The 19,230-nt window shown below is 44.4% G+C and overlaps 1 protein-coding gene across 2 annotated transcripts in view; it reads right to left on the bottom strand.

The window, feature by feature from the left end:
• Positions 1–10,870, bottom strand: part of HIF1A (hypoxia inducible factor 1 subunit alpha) — a 31,394-nt gene extending 20,524 nt beyond the window's left edge. Inside the window, exon 1 of one of the 2 annotated variants that reach the window (XM_071557326.1) lies at positions 10,631–10,870. In XM_071557326.1, coding sequence (XP_071413427.1) covers positions 10,631–10,665 — 35 coding nt within the window. In that variant the 5' untranslated portion in view covers positions 10,666–10,870. Of the gene's footprint in view, positions 1–5,518; positions 5,592–10,630 lie in introns of those variants that run through there. The other variant, XM_071557327.1, reaches the window with a different exon arrangement.
• Positions 10,871–19,230: the final 8,360 nt, after the last annotated feature.

The following is a 19,230-nucleotide window of genomic DNA, read 5'->3' as shown; positions in this document are numbered from 1 at the left end:
GAAATGATGGTGTTGGACAGGAGATTGCATGAATTTGCAGTTATGATTTGTCCTGCACAATTTCAATCCCAGACATCCATGTCCATTTTTTATTTCTGCTACCAGAATACAGAAGCAGAGAGCAATTCTAAGCACATTGTTCACCATAACTCACAGAAAGCAGTGCTTCACCAACCCATTTAAACCCAATACTAGGCACTTTTTATTTATAAAAGAAGTTTACAAGCAATAGCTGAATAAAATCTGAGTTCCAGGTGATATTCAAGTTAGAGACCCAGAGCAAAGGGTATTTCACATCCAGCATTCACTGCAGCTGAACGAAGAGCTCTGCTGAAGGATATAACCCTGACTCCCACCCACTGCTCCAATCAAAAAGAGTTTAAAATATAGGATTGTGAATAGAAACAAAATTTCACAGCAAGAATTGGCCCAACTGCTTTCTGAGAAAACCATGGCAGCACCAATCCTGTGCACACCAGGTATAGCTGCTGATGTGGCTTCTCTACTCCCCTGTGCAACTCCTGACCCTGTGGTCACAGAAACCATTTGGGCCAGAGCATCTCCCACATAATACAGAGCTCCCCATACCATCCCAAAGACTGCTCTGCTCACCACAGCATATTCCTACAAGCGAGTCCACAATTGTCTGAATACAGCCCCCAGTTTTCATCTCCTTGAGTGTAAAACTAATCAATGGCCATGTATAAACTAATTAATTCCTGCTTATTTACCACTGGAAAATAGATCACAAATAACCCTGGAAAATATCATCAATAACTGATAAACTTTGATTAAAAATAACTAAATTTAAAATGATCCACTTTGTTCCCTTCCAGCTCTCTTAAATCACCATCTAATCTTAAGGAAATTTCACATTGTGGACACAATATTAGATTAACACAAAAAAATCAGTGGGTTTTCTGTATGTTGCTTTATTACAGTTATGGATTTTCTAGCCTTTCTCCTGTTCTAACTTACTGTTTCTCTAACTGGGTACATTTTACCCTACAGGTGTTTTGAATTTCCCTGTAAAATAACTACCTGTGAACATGTTAATTAATCCAGGCACTTTTCTTGATCCAGGTTTTGAGAACATTCTAAAAAATAATATAAACATCTAAGAGTAATTCACTTTTATCTCTTCAGAATTGTTTTCTAGTACCAAGTTTCTTTGTATTTATTGTATTATCTGTTCCTAAAGTTTCACAGAAATATACCATGTGAAAACAATGTAATCCAAATGAATAATGTGTCTCAAATACGGTAACATTCCCTTATTAAGCTTTAACTATTTTTCAGTTCTGCCATTAGTTCCCACCATTTGCCAGTACAAGATTCACTGAATGGACTAATGTTAAATACATCTCCTGTTGTATTTTATCAGATGGTAAAACTGATATGGGAAAGACCTGACTTAGAAATGGAGTCACAAAGACCATACCCACTATATCGGAGCTTCGCTTCTTCTTCGTTACACAAAAAAGGAGTAGCTATTACAGTCCAATAATACATTACCAGTACATGACATCAAGATGGTATTGGAAATTTAGAAAGTTACAAAGACCTGGAATGGGCCTTGTTTTTTGCTTTTAAGGTTGAATTCATTCCTGCAGTTGGTATAAAACTTGGTCATCTTTTCAGGCCCAGCTTAACCCAGGTATTTCTGCCAGCACAGCTGCACGAGACAGAGGTCCAGCTCCCACTCTGCAGCCCTATCCAAGCAGGGCACCCAGAGTGACCAGCTGTGTTCATGTGGACTGTATGAAGGGCACAACCCTGAGCAAGTCCACACTGACCACTCTCACCTACAGCCAAAGAGTGTGTTAGGACAGAGTTCGACTCTCTCGGCTGTGCTGAATATGCAGCCAGTCATTTTTATTCACTGTTTTAGATCTTTATTTTGTCCAGAGCTGAACTAAATTATTCCTCCATGGAAAGAAGTCCAAGGCAAGCCCTGCACTTAGTACAGAGGAACTAAAACAGTGGAACTGCCCTATAGACAACTTCATACAAAAAATGAGTTTATAATGAAAGAAGATCCAATTATTTGGATATATGGGGATCTAATGATGCAAGTATTCTTCCAAAGTGAAAAAAACCAACCAAAAAACCCACCCAAAAGCTCCTCCTAACATGCCAGTTAGTCCCCTTATCCCCTGAAAAGTATTTTTTCATTGAAGCTGATCAACTTCAAGGAGGGACAGAGTTCTGGCATTAACACTATCAAGTCTTGAGCTGGACCCACACAAATATCACCCAGAGTCTTGCTTTGACATGATTTCCTTTTCAAGTATTATTTCTTTCACCATTATGGCAAATTTTATTTACCAATTCTTATTTTATAGTCTGTGTAGAGAGTTCTTGTGAGGAAAACACCAAACAAGGACAAAACAAATTAACCCCCAAAAAAAACAAAACAAAACAACCAGCCAAAAGACCAAACCAACCAAACAAACCCCTTCCCCAAACCCAACAACAACAACAAAAACTACAAAAAACCCCCAAACCTCCAACCCCAAATCTCATGTGTAATCACAAGCATGTGATTACACAGAATAAAGTCTTGCTCTTTGTTAAACCAACACAGGAAAAGAACACAGAAATTCCTTAGATACAGTAAGAATTACTTAAAAGACTTTTAACTGCAGAAACTAGCACAGAATCCAAGCAGAGACAACACCTCTATGTAAACTATTAAAATTCATTTGTTTGTATGTTACCTTCTAACAGGAATTTAAACATTTTTCTTTGCATGAGGGTAGTTACAGGCATTTACCATCGTTTGACTACCACCAGTAATCCCTAACTGATGAAATTCTAACAAATCAGGAGAACAAGCAGGCAGGTCTGCCTGAATCAGCTACAGCAGCACACTCCAAAACCCACTGTGGTTTGCAAAATGACAGTGGGGAGAGGCAGCGAGAGGAGAGTCCACTGGGCTACACATCAACTTTCCTAGTAAAGTGTTACTACCAAGACCATGAAGTCCATATAAACACCCATTTTACAACAGGTAAATTATGGCCTAAGAGTGAGCAGCAGAGCCTGCAAGTCCTGAAGCCAGCACAGGACCACACTGACAGGATTATCCATCATGTGGATTTGGCCTTGAATTGACCTGAAACTCCAAAAACCTCCCCACTTAGAAAGTGTGAAAAGAAGGTAAAAGCTGCCAAGATTTTAATTTCTAATTCTCATCGAAGTGAAGTGATTCTGCTGTGTCTTACTATACAGTGTAACCCACTGATAGTTTACCTTTGCATGGTACTTTAAAATAACCTCATGGCATACAGTGGTGGCTTGAAACAATTTTTTTCAGCTATGTTATTTGGCCTTTTGCTTGAATATATCTTTTTTCTTTCCTAATTAGTTGTGCTTTGCCCTTCAAGATGAAAGATACATAGTAGTTAAATTGTGTTTATTATTACAGAAAAATCAGAGCTATTCAAAAGAGACATCTGAACATGGGCTTGACAGAACCAGACACTAAGTGCTCTCCTCCCTTTAGCCCTCCTGCTTTTGCTTCTGCCAAGCTCACAAAAAGTGATGCAAAACATATCCCCGAGATATCTGTCAGGCTCTCAGTTAACAATGTTTTAGCTACGAACTGCTCTATCTTCAGACAGATGCAGACTCTTGATAAAGTAACTAATTTTAGTTTAAATCATGGCTTTAAAACATCATCTATTTTATTCACTGCATTCAGTTTTCTAGACTGGAGGCTGGACATTTTCCCTTACTGCTTCAATCCAAGTTCTCAGCCCTTTACCTCAAGTTCCTCAAGTGCTTTCAGTTAACGGGGTATATTGTGATCAAAGGTTTTAAAAACAAAACAAAAAAGGACCAAAACTAAGAGAGATCAACTTTCAACTTTTATTTTTCTGTATGAATAAAAACCAGACCCACTAAGCAGTCAAGAAAAACACAACAATAGCGAGGACAGAAAGCCTGCAGCAATGTCAGCTCAGCATCCAGCAGATTCAATAGGGTGCAAGGAAAAAAGTCCTTTCTGAAGGACTGAGCACCGAATATTCATATCCCCAGCTAAACTATTCCCTTCTTTAGTTTAGCTAATGGAGGCTGCAGCCCTTATATCTGATGTTGATAACTTCAAGTCTTCTGTTCCTTGGAGCATATCTTCTTCCAATGAAGCCAAGCAGGGTGCAAACAGAATGAGGTAAGCCTCTAGTAACTCCCTTCCTAACGTAACAGTCCATTTACTGTTCTCATTTGTGACTAAAACCAAGAGCCTTGGCCTCAAATTCTTTTGCTTCTTGAAATGTGTAGTTTCCATGAAGTGACATCACTCTAGTTTTGGTTCAGAATTGACAGCGAAAGAACTCGTTCTGGTAAACAAAATGGGTCATCTTTTTCAGGTAACACTTCCAGGATTATTACAAATCAAGTCAAAAACGCATTAAATAAGTTGCCTGGTAAAACCTTCCTCTGCTGCGAATATAATCAGTGCTGCTGATTCAGTTTTCTCAATTCCACGCTTGAAGTTCAGGCTCTATTTTAATGTAGCAAGTTACAAGATTTGTTGTAACATTTCTCCTCAAAACACTTCAGGAGTGTTCATTCACAGCAAATTAAACAGAAGCTGCACAGCATCTCTCCTAATACACAGAGTTTGTTATGCATCGGATATCTTTTAAGGAATGACTGATGGATTATAATCATAGAATCATAGAAAAGACCTCCGAGATCATCAAGTCCAACCCTTGGGCCAACTCCAGTCCCTTTACCAGATCATGGCACTCAGTGCCACGGCCAAGCTCACTTTAAAAACCTCCAGGGATGGGGAATCCACCCCCTCTCTGGGCAGCCCATTCCAATGCCTGAGCACTCTCTCTCCAAAGAATTTTTTTCTGATCTCCAACTTCAATTTCCCCTGGCAGAGCTTGAGCCCATCGTGCCCCCTTATCCTATTGCTGAGTGCCTGGGAGAAGAGACCAAACCCCACCTGGCTGGAACTTCCCTTCAGGTAGCACTAGACAGTGCTGAGGTCACCTCTGAGCCTCCTCTTCTCCAGGTTATCTTGAAGCACCACTTAGCCAGTGCCAGCAGAGCCATTTTGAATGTCTTGGTATACTAAAATATCTCAAGGTTTTAAAAGGCTACATTTTTGTAGAAGTCCCAGGAAGAAATGACAGATTATACAGACAATGAAACTCTTCTTTATCAATGCACTTACTCTGAGACCTCAGCCCCAGCCCCCAGCCTGGTATGAACAGGCATAGCTTCAACTGAGGCTGTGGCTCCACATCAAAGAACCCTGAAGTGTTCGTCACCTACGTAAACTGTATTTAAAAAAATACATATGCTGGCATGTATTCACTTGATTTCATGTTCCAAATGACTTCAGAACTTAATTTTCATAGCAACTTTTATTCTAAGCTAAATAGCAGAGCACTCAGTAGAGGAAAACCTTAACATAACAGCCTTCATATCCAATGGTTATTTGGAAACCTGTATCTTCCCTGAATTTCCATCCATTAGTTAAAATAAAAGGGCTCACCTTCTCTCCTGGGCCATTTTTGCAGTCCCCAGTGTCATAAAACTCCCACGTGCCTCCCATTTCAGAGCAGTACTCCATGGGTTTTCCCACAAGCTCTTCTGCCTGCTCTAATACACACCAGGTTTCTCAAGAGAGGCTCAAAACCCTCGAATTTTCTCGAATTCAAAAGAGAAAGGGCTGTTACAACATGAAAAGATGATTAAGGTCCAAGTTCTCTCCATGTATTACCTAGGTGGTTTTTGTGAGGCATGTAAACACCTGCCCATATAACTGTGTACGTTAAGATAAAAGGAGCAGTCTGAGCTGATGACTTGTAATCTGGAACATTCCTTCCTTTTGGACATCAGCTTGCTAGGAACAGGTATGGGTTACTGCACTGTCTTGTAAGGCTCTTGCAAGATTTGTTTTTGTTTTGAAGCTGTTTGTTTTTTAAAGAACACATCTTGTAATGGGATTGGTATTTGCATCTCCTTGAAACAGCAGTATCATCAGGAAAAGCTTGATGCTCTTGTGTACCACCACTGATCCATGCAGGACTTCCCTCCTGGGTTTACTTAGCAATGCACACTCTATTATTTAGTTGGCATATCATACCACCAAGCTTTTCAGGAATAAATTGAGTTAATACTGCCAAATTCTCTTCTGCAGCACAAAAAAAAGGAAAAAAACCAACAACAACAACCAAAAAATCCAACCCAGAAAACAGCAAAAAAAAAAAAACAACTCAAAAATCAGCAGCTTCTGTCATTCAATGTCCCCTTTAGTATCAAAGATCTTAGACAAGCCTATTTGAAATCCAGCACTCCGACATAAATTGGTGCAGTATTACTACTGAACAACATGAACACACTCAGGAATTCAATCCACTGTTACACAGGCTCAGCAAGAGTCCTCGCACACCAAGGGGAATGAGTGCAATCTTCAGAACCTCAGAAGAGTCTGGGCTTACACTGCAATGCTGCTGACATTTGCCAGTGTTATTAGTATTTATTGACTAATTTTTTTTCCACTTCACCATCAGCAATCAGAGTCTTGGAACCAGCCTTATAAACTCCAGGCATTATAGTTCAAGGATAGGGGGGGAACAAAGGTCTATGGTTGCTTTCACAGTGTGCAGAGGAGGAAGCACCTGTAAGTAATTGCACGGGTGACACTCCCGACTGAGGTGTTACCCACGACAGCAGGATGGTCTTCTACGGCCTCTCTTCTGATGGCAGTGGGAAGACAGTATGTAACAAAGCTTCTCGCCTCCCCAAGGCTTACAAAGGACATAGGATCCTAGCCTAAAGTAAATATACCCTTGATCGGTATTTCTGATAAGAGAGAAACAAACCAGAAGATGGGGCTGGCAATTAAATGAGAGAATAAAATGGATTATCCACTTCACACCTCCATCTTTAAAAGAATAGTTGCCGTAACTGCCAGATTAAAGCGGCTGATAACAGTTCGCAGCTACATTTGTTCCCCCCTACCTTCCAAAAATGGTCGAAGATGTGCTTGCAGAGCCACCAGAAAGGAAAAGCATTGCTACAGAAGTCAGAGTTGCTAAAAAAGCCTGAAAGTACTTAAAATAAAAGCCCTATCCCATCGTCCTTCTACAGACCCCCTGACAACCTGGACCATCTGATCACAGCTGCAGTAGCCCTCTTGGCTAAGTGTGGACGCGTTGTTGGTATTTCAGGCATCCCAACCAAGAGACCCAGACTGCAGCCTGGAGACACTGTGTTTTAAAGGGCAAAGCAAGCATGACTGTAAACAAAAACCAGAAAACCTCCCGCTGCTCCCATCAGCACACTGCCAAATTATCAGACCTTCACTTGATAAAAGGAAACCAAAGCACCAACAGAGCAAAATTATGGAAAATTTCGGCAGCAGGGAAATTCTCCACAGCTATTCTTCCCTGACTTTCAGTGCCTTGATGTTGAGAAGGAAGAGCAGAGCACCCTGCTGTCCCCCTTCACCTTTAGTGGGCAATGGGAAGGCATTTCTGAGCACTTTTATTGCAGGAATTTACAGAACTGTTTCATGTTTGAGGAAATGCAAAGAACAGACAACACAAGCACTACCATCAGGTAAGCCCTACAGCAAGGCAAACAATCCATAAAAATCAAGAAAGCAGTAAAACCGCTGTTTTGAAAGTCAAACCACTCACCCTTCCCTGTACCTGGGGGGAGACTCTAAAGGAGATTTACTGAAAGATTTCTCCTCTTCTTACAACTCGCAGAGAGACACAGTTAGAGTACATACAAAAGGTTTTTGTATTCACTTTCGACTCCAGTAATGGTGGCTCAGTTCCACCAGCGCTGAAAGAAATTAACAGACAAAAGCAATGGCACATACAATCCTGAAGACCTCACACAGGTCTTAAGAAAAACCTGCAGTAGCCACTGCCCCTCGGAGCCAGCGGCACAAGATACAGGCTCCGCAAGGATTCTGGAGCTGGACTTCAGGGGCAAAGATGCAGCAAAAAAAAAAACACTCTTTCAGATCATCCCACTTAGACACTAAAAGTTAAGTTTCAAGGCCCAACTCTGAGAAACTGAAAAGCTGAAGTTCTACTGCAAGGCGCTCAATCCTGTTTTATACCATCTTAAGGCTCAGAATGAGCGCTCCAGAAATCATTTCTCATTTTTATTTAGCACTCACACCATTAAAAATACCCATTTTATATTATAAGAACTTAAACCACACTAGAATAAATGAATCTTGCGTTATCTACCAGCTGCAAGCCACTACCAAACTAACCAGTAATGCTAAATGGCTCATTTACTTCAGAGAGGTCCAAGAATTCCTCTGCTAATAGTGAAGTGTCACACCACAGACCTCAGAAAAAACTTTTCATTGCATCAGCCATCTGCACAGGAGTTTGTTAAAAGAATATTGAGGAAAATCTCATACTTCTCAGCAAAAGCCCTAAATTTGGCTCAAATTGGAGTCAATAAGCACACAAAACTCCCAACAACAGTGTTTCACCCACCCCGTGCAGTGAAACCAGCCTTTTGTAGCACCTGGGGGAAAATCCAGGAGCACATCAAAGTGATACAACTACTGAGGAATGGCTAAAACCCAAGTAACTCAGTATCTAATCATGGTGCTGATACTTGATTTCTTATGGAATCTTGACCCTTGTAAATGTAAGAGAAGCATGGAACTACATCAAAGAATGGATGTAGTATAAAAATCCACACCTTCAGATAGTAATGACTAAATTTCACATGGGTAAGACTGAGACACAAACTTGGTCAAATTCCATAATTTCTGCATCTCACAGCACGAAATTAAATAAACAACAAGCTTCACCTTAACTATCAAGAAATAAACACTATGCAAATACAAGCATAGAGAGAGGCAAGGAATAAAAGGATCTTAACCCATGCCAAAACTGAGGTGTACTTTACACACAATCAGCCAAAGTTTTATCATCAAAGATGATAAAGAACAGGACCCAAAGGCCTTCTCCCTTCAGAGTATTCTGAATATGGACACCATCAAACCTAAACTCTCCAACCCAGGCTCTTGAGAAATGCTTGAGATTTTCAGTAAGTTCTCTGCTGAGCTCACATCCTTCCTTTTTTCTTACCCATCTTCGCTCAACTGCACATCCACAGCCCCCAGGACGAACAAACCATAGATACAGCTTTATGTTTTCCATTAAAACCCCTACAACAGGACTAATCTGAATATTCCTTGCTGCTTTATAAGAAACATTCCCAACTTTGAACTCGGTCTGCAGGAAACAGAAAACAACAAATTCTCTTTCTTAAGCCCTGCCTTTAGGAAGGAAGGATAAGCTTTGCATACTGATTCTTACATTCTGAAGAAAGCAGATTATATCCAGGATAAGGAAATTGGAAAAAAAAAAAAAAGTACTCGAGTGGGGCAGAATGGTAAGTAAAAAATAACAAATGCTCAAGGGTAAAAGAAAAAAAAAGAGAAACAAAAAAAACAATACATCAACCAAAAAAAAAAAGGATCAGAAAACAACTTAAGTCTCAAACTCCTTTCTAGACCTGCCATTAAATTAGGACAACAGACCAAAGAACAGAATAATCATTTTGGTTGCAACATTTTCTCCCAGGCTTCTCAAGAGCCATCAGCTTTGAGTGGAGGCACCAAAGGTTAGGAAATCAGTGCCCCCTGTATGGATTTCACTACAGCTGCCTCTCCCCCATCCCATCCCATCCCATCCCCGGCACCCCCGTGAGCGCTCCAAAGGCACTGGGAGCCGGTGCTGTCCCGGCGCTCCCGATCGCTCCCAGCTCAGCACAAAGCTCACCACCATCCATTTTACAAGCCCTTGGCCAGGCTCCTTCCCGGCACAACTCACACGCCGTAACCCTCACTGCGCTAAACCTGCTCGGATGACCCTCCGATGCAAGAGCAGACAAAACCCATCTCCAATTATAAAAACCCAAGGAGAGGTATCGATATCCACATAAACAAGCCTTCTGCAGATGGCTATCGCGGCAATTAATCCCCCCACAAAGAACCACCGCCGGGACCTGCTCACCCGAGCCCCCCGGCTCCTTAAACTTCACCGCCTAACAAAGGCTTTTAAGGCTTTTATTCCACCCCCCCTCCCCAATTTGCGCTAACAATCCTCGGTGAATTATTCATCCTCCTCGACTCACGCCATCCACTCGCCATCCCCCTGCCGCCCCCCCACCCCCACCCCAGCGCGGGGTTTGAGGAGGGGATTTTTTTTTAAGCTTAATATCTCCCGATTGCGATCCGGCCCTTTCCCGCACAAAGCCAAGGCAGCCGCGGGCTGGCTGCGCGCCGGGACCGCGGGACAATCAATGCCTGCCCGCTCATTCCCGGGAGCGGGACAGCCCCCGGGGCGCTCCCCGGCCCCGCGGCCCTCCCCGGGCACTGCCCCGGCCCCGCCGCCGGCCCCGAGCCCCGACCCGCTCCCCCCGCCGACAAAATGGCGACGTGGACGGCGGCGAGGAGGAGGAGGAGAAAGAGGAGGAGGAGGATAAGGAATGGAAGAGCTCCGCGGGCCGTGAGAGCGCGGGGAGGGAAGCGGGGAAGGGCACGGAGGTAACAAAGCTCGGGGCGCCGGCAGCACCGGGGCAGAGGGTGGGACACCGGGCGGCGCGGCATCGGTACCTCTTCTTGTCGGTGACGCCGCCGGGGCTGTCCATGGCGGTCAGGACGGCTTCTCCTCCCGCCGGCTCCCTGGGTGCGAGGCGGCCGCGGGCTCCGATGGCCGCCGCGGGGGCGCGGGGAGATGGCGGCGCGGCCGGGGAAGGGGCCGGGTGTGGGGCCGCGCGGGCTCAGAGCATCGGGGCACAGGCTGCGGGGAGGTGCGGGCGCCGGCGGGCGCGGCGGCGGCGGCGGCGGGCGGGGGGCGGTGGGCGGAGCGGGGGCGGTGCGGGGCCCGCGCTGCGCCAGTGAGGAGCGGCGGCGCGGCCCGGCCCCTGCGCGGGGTCAGCTGAGCGCTCAGCTGGGCGGGGGCCGCGCCTCACGTGCGGCGCTGTGTGCGGGGCGGGGGCGGTGCTGCCGCTGCCGCCGCTGCTGCTGCTTCTGTTGCCGCCCCGGCCGCTCCCGCCGCCTCCCGGCGCCTCCTGGCCCTTCCCGCCCCTTCCCGGTGCCTCCCGGCCCTTCCCGCAGCCTCCCGGAGCGCTCGGCGGAGGCGGCTCGTCCCAGCCGGGACCGGCTCGGTCTCACTCCAGATCCTTAACAAATCGCACCCCCGCGGTCACTGCACTATAAATTATTGCTCCCCTTTTTCTTCGTTTCTTATTGCTCACATAACTTTGCTCAGTGCTCGGCTCTGCCCCTCTCCCAAAGGTTTCGTGGTACAAAGCCCCCAGGACATTTAGAGTCATAGAATCACGAAATTTGGAAGAGACCTTTAAGCTCGAGTCCCCCTTTAAGCTCGAGTCCACCTTTAAGCTCAGCACCACCACCGTAGCCCCTAAACCACTTTACCCCACACCAGGTCCAGATGCTGCTTGAAGTCATCCAGGGATGAGGAGCCCATCACCTTCTTGGGCAACCTATTCCTATACCTGACCACCCGAACAGTGAATTTTTTTTTCCTAATATGTAATTTAAATCTCCCCCCATTGTGGTTTAAGGCTATTTCCTCTAGTTGTCTCACTGCCCGGTCCCCACCTCACTACAGCCTCCTTTAAGGTAGTTGTGGAGAGCAATGAGGTGCCCCCTGAGCCTCCTTTTTTGAAGACTGAACAAACCCAGTTCCCTCAGCTGTTCCTCTTAAAACATATTTCTAGACCAATTCCAGTTAAAGACTTCAGAACCTCATTAATTAAAGGGAACAGACAGCTCCATGGCTGGGTGGCCCAGAAGAGGAACACGGGGGTAATTAAGTACATTTCGAGCAAGTTTTACAACTTTCCAAACCCCAACCAACACCCAATGGCTGAGCCAGGAGGCTCGACTAGGGCTGTGCCAAGACACTGCGACCCCACTGCCTTCCAGGCTACCCATCCAGGCCAACTCTGCCCCCAGTTTTCCTCTTCCTGCTCCCCCATGGCAAGGGCATCCTTGGGAACTGCTCGCCCAGGCCCTGGAGGCTCAGCAGGAATGGCTGGACAGGGGACAGGGTCTTAATGGGACACCTAGCACTGACACACCCACACAGGCACTCGCAAGTGGCTTGGGATTGGGAGTCAAGCCACAGCCATGGGGGAGCACAGAGAGGAAAACTGGGGGCAGAGCACACGCAATTAAAAGCCTTAGCTCTGTACCCTTCAGCTCAGGGTCATGCGTATTTGAGCACTATGGGGCGGCAGGAAAGGCACAGTTCCAGGTGGAGCAACCCTCACAGAGCTCAGCAGTTCCTTGTGGGCTCCCTCTAGCAGGGACCTTAAGTGATCATCTGGAGCTGAACTTCACGAGACTACTCAGTCTGCAGCTCAGAGGTAATGATATCTTTAAAAAAAGCAGCTTTGACAGGCATAAGTGACATTCTTGTGCTTCTGTGTGCACATGTGGTGATGTAAGAAATACCTGCAGGGCAAAGTGATGGCGTTTCAGTACTGCACCTTCCTAACTCTTCTGCTGTGGGTTCACAACTTCCAGGTAACAAGCAGTTGTTTATGCATAAAGCCACGGGTGTTCTGTGTTTTATTGTATTTATTTGTTTGTTTGTTTGTTTGTTTTGAAGAGAAAGCAGTGACTGTGACATTTGATAGCAATCACAGGGAGTTTCTGTATGAAATTGATTGCTTCTGCCCACAGCAGTCAGATATACAGAAAAGGCACAGGTGCTATAGATTCCTTTTATTCCTTTAAGGTTTTTCATCCAAACACTGACAAAGCCCATCTTTACTTTGCATATGAGCTGTGACAACCCAATAGCCCATGGCAGTGTGGCTGTGAACTACTGATATTTCTGTTGTTCTGTGCTCACTGGAGCCTCGAGAAGAGAAATAATCAAAGCAAGACTCAACTTCCAGTGTCTTGCATAAGTACCAAGAAACCCTACCCAAGGGCTCACAGACAACTTTGTCTTTCAAAACGAGGTTTGGGCAGCTTAAACATAGGAAGAAATTCAGTTGTGCACGGCAGCCATGCTGTATTTTAGTCCAGTCACAGAGCCACCATAACAACCCCTAAGGAATTTCCAGGGTGAAATGGGAGGATCTCCTGGCAGGCGCAGAAATTACAAACCCAGCTCGGTGCCACTGTCCCCATCAGAGCCCCTGGAAACACATTGGGGGAGTTTTGATAGCAAAGTGGTGCTACCAGAGGTACTTCCCGTGCCTTAGAGGAGGAAGGTGCAACTCAAAGCAGCCGTTGCAGCTTCTCTAATCTCAGTGTGAGTTTGAAGATGTTCCTGGTGAAGCCAGCACGCTTGAAAGTGAAAGCCTCTTCTGCAACCTCAGTGCCGTTCAAAGACCAAGTGGCACTGGTGTGGTCTGGACCAGGGACTACCCAGCTGTAACCTACAGAACGTGCCTTATCCTACCCAGTAAGTGCTTATTTTAAATCCTGTCACTCTTTGAATGACAATTTCGGTGCCCATAAGCATGAATGTCTTAGGATCCACTTGTACACCTTTATTACCATTATCCAAATTCACATAATGTGCAATAGGTTGAAAGGGTTCCTCACTGAGTATTCTCACACTAGGTTGTGATCACGTGGAATCACTCGGAGGCTCAAGATGTGTTAGTGATCCATGAGTAAAAAATGCTGCAGAAAAATCTCAGTCTACACATTGCTAACACTGCTCAAAATGATTGTTCAAAGATATCAGAATTCCCAGCATGAACTGGCTGGGGAGCTATGAGTAAGTGTTGTGGTCTCCTTATGAGACATTTCTTTCATGCCAAGCATGCTTACTCTGAGCTCCTAATAAAGAATAATGCTTAAAAACCCAGTTGTGTTTCAGAAGGGTGTTAATGGAAACTTGTTCTGCAATTAAGCATTTCAGACTATAGCAGCTCTTGAGAGGTGTTAAGCAAATGCCCTCCCCACACACATCCTCCCCTTCATTAAACTTCTGCGTCACTCCACTAAAATTCTGAATATACATTTTCTTTGCCGATTTCCCAGTGGCTGATAACAGAAACTTGTTACAGTATATGATGCTTTAGTCACTTTCTTTGACCTTTATTGCTGCACTATACTCTAGCTTACGTTAGAGAACTTCCTGAATACAATAGTGTTTGCATATGACTAATTAGGGCAAATGCACAAAGCTGATGAGTCAGCAAACGGCTCGGTGGGGGCAGCGGCAGGGGCAGGGATTAGGGCAGCAGAACAAGTCGGCGTGAAGGTGTGAGATGTGCTTCTGCCTGTGGCTGCAGATCTGTTTGCTGATGGGTCAGGATGCCACCGTGATGGGCTCTGTATGCATTAGCTCTCAGGAGCCAAGTGCGTCCCTATCAATAACAACTGGCAAAACTTCTGACTTCAGTGGGAAGAAATCAGGGGTTCGATTGTCTCAGGCGCCTTCCCTCGGGAGGGTGTTAAAGAGAAGCAAAGACTCCTTCCATTTACCCTGCTGGAGCTGGCAGCTCACATCACATGGGACATCACTAACAGCCTGCCCACAGCACTGGCTTTCCTGGGCTTTTTCTTCATAGGACAGCCCTTTGCATTTAGAGAATTAACACTCATTGGTTCAATCATTAAGCTATAATGAAGAGTACATTCTAGTCTATCAATATTTGACCACAAAACCCGTGTTACAGCACTGCTGTGGAGCGTTGACTTTACAGAGAAGTGCCACGAGGTCTCTAACGCTGTGCAGACCTGGGGTTCTGTGGCACAGGCTGTAATGATCTAATGGTTGTTACTACAACTTACTGTGCTTAACAGTGGAAGAAGCCAAGATCTCGGTGGTTAACTCTTTTCACAGTAGAAAAATGAATTTAAATTTGAATCGAATTCAAACTGAACCACTGGCAGTGGAAGCCTAATGCTGCTGTTTCTCAAATATGAAATATTGTCTGAAATAAGAGTACGTGATGGGAGACACAATCTCTCTTTGGCAACTGTTGTTTCTTCTGCTCTTTTCTAACCTCAGCATTTCTTCTCTCCTTCTTGTGCCACGATTTTATTTATTTTTCTTTTCACATTTGCACAATTCACATTTTTTAAACTATGATCACCTCTTAAAGCTTGCTTCAGTCAGTGCACATTTAGACATTTGGAAATACTTTCTGGACTGTGATTTCTACACAGAGACATACCCCAATGTGGTAACAAATTCTGCAGTATAATAAAAGCACTATGTCAAATTCAGTGCTATTAGATTTTGGGAAGGGTTTTCTACCCATGAAAGGAATTTAACAGATGAAATCGTAAAGGCAAGCAGTCACTCAGCAGGCTACACTGTACAGTTTCACCAATCAACTGCATCCTGCTTATACCAGGCCAATCCTGAGCAGATACTGCCAATTGTATGGTGGGTTTCCTGATGTGGGCAAAAAGCAGGACAGAATTTTAAAATTGTCCTTACTGAAGAGATGGGTTTGTGGTCAAAACCCTGAACAAAGGCTTTGGAAGCTGAGGTTTGGTTCCAGGCTTCCTGTAGGACTCTACAGAGCTCACTCAGAGAAAGACTTTCGGATGTCAGTGCTTCAAATCTTTGCCGAAGGGCTTAGCAGAGGAGTTCACTGTGTGCTGGGCACAAAGTCCAGCTCCTCATGCAGTGCACCAGAAGATCTGGGACCTGGCACAGGAACCAGCCAAAGAGGGAGCAACTGAGACAACCACAATGTAAGCACTGAAAAAAAAGAAGTGCTGCTTGATCCCACAGCTTTGCCAAAACCATGTCCATGTTTGGGCTTTCAACATATTTCTGTGCTCAGAACCCTCAGCTGGTAACTCCACCCTGAAGAAAGGCACAACAACGGGACTTGGAAAGAATAGCCAAAGTCTGGGGGGTAAAATTCTCTCTTGAAGGTCAGAGATGCTTGTTCAGCCTCTGCCGTGTCCAGCTCAGTCCAAGATTTGGCTACCACTTGAGCGAAGCTTCCCTTTTTCTCTCCCCTGGGAGCTGTTTTGCTTTAGCCCCTTAACTGCTGTTTCCAGAGAGACTCTTGGGGACACGAGGGAGCTGTGTTTAAATCTTCTCACCAAACCAGGCAAAAGAGATTTGGGCAGAGGCTTGCCCCCCTCAGAGTGCCTAAACAGCAGATTTGGTGTTCCTCAGCTTGGTCCTGAGCACTCTTGAGCATACCAAGCACTGTTTTCATGGCTGTCAGTCTTAATGGTATGAGATGGAGACACAAACACTTCCGTCCCTCCATCTGTCTCTGCTCATACTGGGCACTCTGACTTTCTCATGAGGCCCTAGAGGTGACCAGGACAGCACAGTCATCAGAGCACGGGCTGGTTCTCCTTGTGACCAACACAATGGTTTTAACCTACACCTCTGGAGCCAGCAAGACACTCCCAAAATGCCAATCAGCCCGTAACACCTCAGACTTACTGGGCTAGTTTTACTTTCTTCTTTGCACAACTTCCCTTTTGAAGGTACTATAAACACAAGTGAAATGCTTTGAGGACACGTAAGGGAAACCAGAGGAGCCGTCAGCAGGAGCAGCGTGAATGGTGCGACAGCCTTTGCATAAGTTATAACCCAGAGCAGAGGGGAAATTCGTTTCTCAGAAGGAGACGTGGTTTCAATTTCATGCAGATTTTTGACTCCTACAGCTAGTTATGATCTGCAGGAACATTCTGAATGAGGTTTCTTTTTCCTTCTTTTGATCCTTTACATCCCTCCTACCAAGCTTTTTGTTATTTTAAAGCCTGGGCTACAAGTTTCTCACACAGAGCAAGAAAGAGTCCAAAATAAATCAAAAGATGAAATTAAATGGGCTGCACTTGTAATGAACATATAAAGGTGACCAAATGCTTTTACCTGATCCAACACTGTGAAGTTTCAAGTTCTGATTGGTTTTTATTCCTGTTTTGACATTAAAACACACTTTCTTTCCAATGATACAGTTTCTGAAGTGTTTCTTACTTAACATTTCCCCAACTTGGATCTAGCTAAAAGACAAAGGGCTTGAGGTTTCTTTTGTTTGTTTGTTTGTTTTCCCAGCAACACATTAGAAAATGCAGAGCAAGCTTTAATGACTATGTCTGTTTTAACATGCCTTTTGGAGGACTATAGGCATTTATGGGGGAACGAGGTAATTAACATATTACTTAGGCATGCAAAGACAAGTTGGAAGCAGCTGTCTTTCTTCTTTTGATATGGCAACACAATCATTAAAACAATGGCTTGTTAGACCTTCCCCCCCCTCCCCCCCCCTCGTTCACGGACCACTCAAGTTGTTTGTTTAAGTCAAAGCTTTAAGACCTCACCAAATTTTCAGGACCAGTGATTTCTCTTTCAAAGGCACTGTTCCCTCTTACTTACTTGAAGTAGCAAATAAAAATCAGTGTCTCAGTCCCTTTAAGGAAATGTTGGTATTCAAGTAAACTCAAGAGCTCCCATGTTCTCCTTTTGGCTTCTATAAACTGACTTTTATAGTACATCCATTTTTCCTCCAGACTCAGATTTTTACCTCTTAATCTAGAACCCACAGCCTTCTTGGATGTGGTGAGATATGGGTTTAGCTGATCCAGCCTGCTTTGAGAGGTATCAGGTACCCCTGAAAAGTCTGGGATCCACAGGTAATGAAGGAAGGATCAGGTTGCGTTGCTTCCTGCCTTGCAGAAAGCCAGGTGGGTAGGTGAGGGGGATGCCTAAACCGGTGTTTCTAAATTGCAGGGTCAAGGAACCAATCATTGCTCTAGGCAGAAACAAGCACTTTGCCAACTTGATAACAACAGAGCTGAGACACAGATTACAGTTCCTTTAATTTTCTTCCAGTTAATTAAATGATCAATTGCAGTGTTGGCTTTCAGCCATGGCAATGCCAGCTGAAATGAGCTCCCCAGTTTACAAGAGGCTAATCAACAGGCATCATTTGCAGCAGCAATAAGGGTTTTTATTTTAAAGCCAAATGACAAAGGTCAGAGGCAAAACACCCCTGTTTTTTACAGCAAATTGGAATCTTCTCCTGTCCCCCAAAAAAGACCAGTAAGGGGAAGAATGGCACAAGTAGTTGCTTGAGTTGTGTTTTCACGTCTCTGCTTACCATAGACTTCCTACATTACCACAGACAAAACACTTAGGTCCAGATATGCAAAGGTATTCAGACAACTGAGATAAAAATCAGTTGGACCTGGATTCATAAATAGACTCTGGATCTGGTCCTTTGGAAGGGAGACTGAGTTCTCCACCTAGAAAAGGTATAATAGGTACTTTCCAGCAGACCTACAACAACTCCTGTCACAAAAAGCAAAGGCCAAGTAAGAGCTGAGGAATGGCAGCAACTAAACAGCTCTGGATATTTGACCACGAAGGAGCATCAGAACATTCTGCCTGGTGTCTTCTGCTTAGTGCTACCCACCTCAGCCAGCAGCAACTGAGACCAGCATCCTCTTTGACTGCTTTCTAGCTGTTTCTTGGTTCAAACTCTTCACTTCTGGCATGCAGGAAGGATGAAGTGTGGGGCAGTGAAAGAAGAACTACAAATACTGGGTTGTCAGAGCAGTTTGGTAGGTGGGAAAATAAGAAAAAAAGTAAAATAATGGAGGGATAGAATGGGCTGGGGGCATTCTTATATTGCTAATAAAGAATTTGGCAAGGTTCTGGCAGAAGCTAGTAAGGTCATCATTTTGGAGCCCAGGAAAACCCCGAGTTTGTATGTCAAAAGATGTCAACACAGGATGGAAGGAGTTTGCCAAGGAACTGAGTGAGCAAAATTCAGAACCATAATGACAAAGTTGGTGCATCAAACCTCACTTTGCTATCTGAGATCACATGTGAAGTAATGAAACTGTTCATCAGTAAGAGGCAACTCATGAGCGTGGGAAACAAAGATCTTGGAGGAATTTGATCTAGATAAGAATGACCACAGACCTCACCATTTTCAGAACCAAAAGAAAATTTGTTTATGCTGGCAGCTTTTGCTTATGGCAAATCTTTAGTACAAATAGGTATTCAGTCTTGGAAAGGAGAAAAAAGTAGTTCATGGATGTAGTTTTCATTTTCAATCAGTTGAGAAGTCCTTGTTTCATCATGAAAAAATGTCATCAGAAAACTGGACAGCAACGTCAGAAACCAGTTAAATTTCGTCACCATTTCATGACTTCATTTTAAAAAATGTGGCGGTTGTAGCAATAGCATCTCTACTACTAATTTATTTTACTAGAACTGTTATACAAAA

This window comes from Pithys albifrons, chromosome 6 (genome assembly GCF_047495875.1).
Source record: "Pithys albifrons albifrons isolate INPA30051 chromosome 6, PitAlb_v1, whole genome shotgun sequence".
Classification (NCBI taxonomy): Eukaryota; Metazoa; Chordata; class Aves; order Passeriformes; family Thamnophilidae; genus Pithys; species Pithys albifrons.
This window is presented reverse-complemented; position numbering and strand designations above follow the sequence as displayed.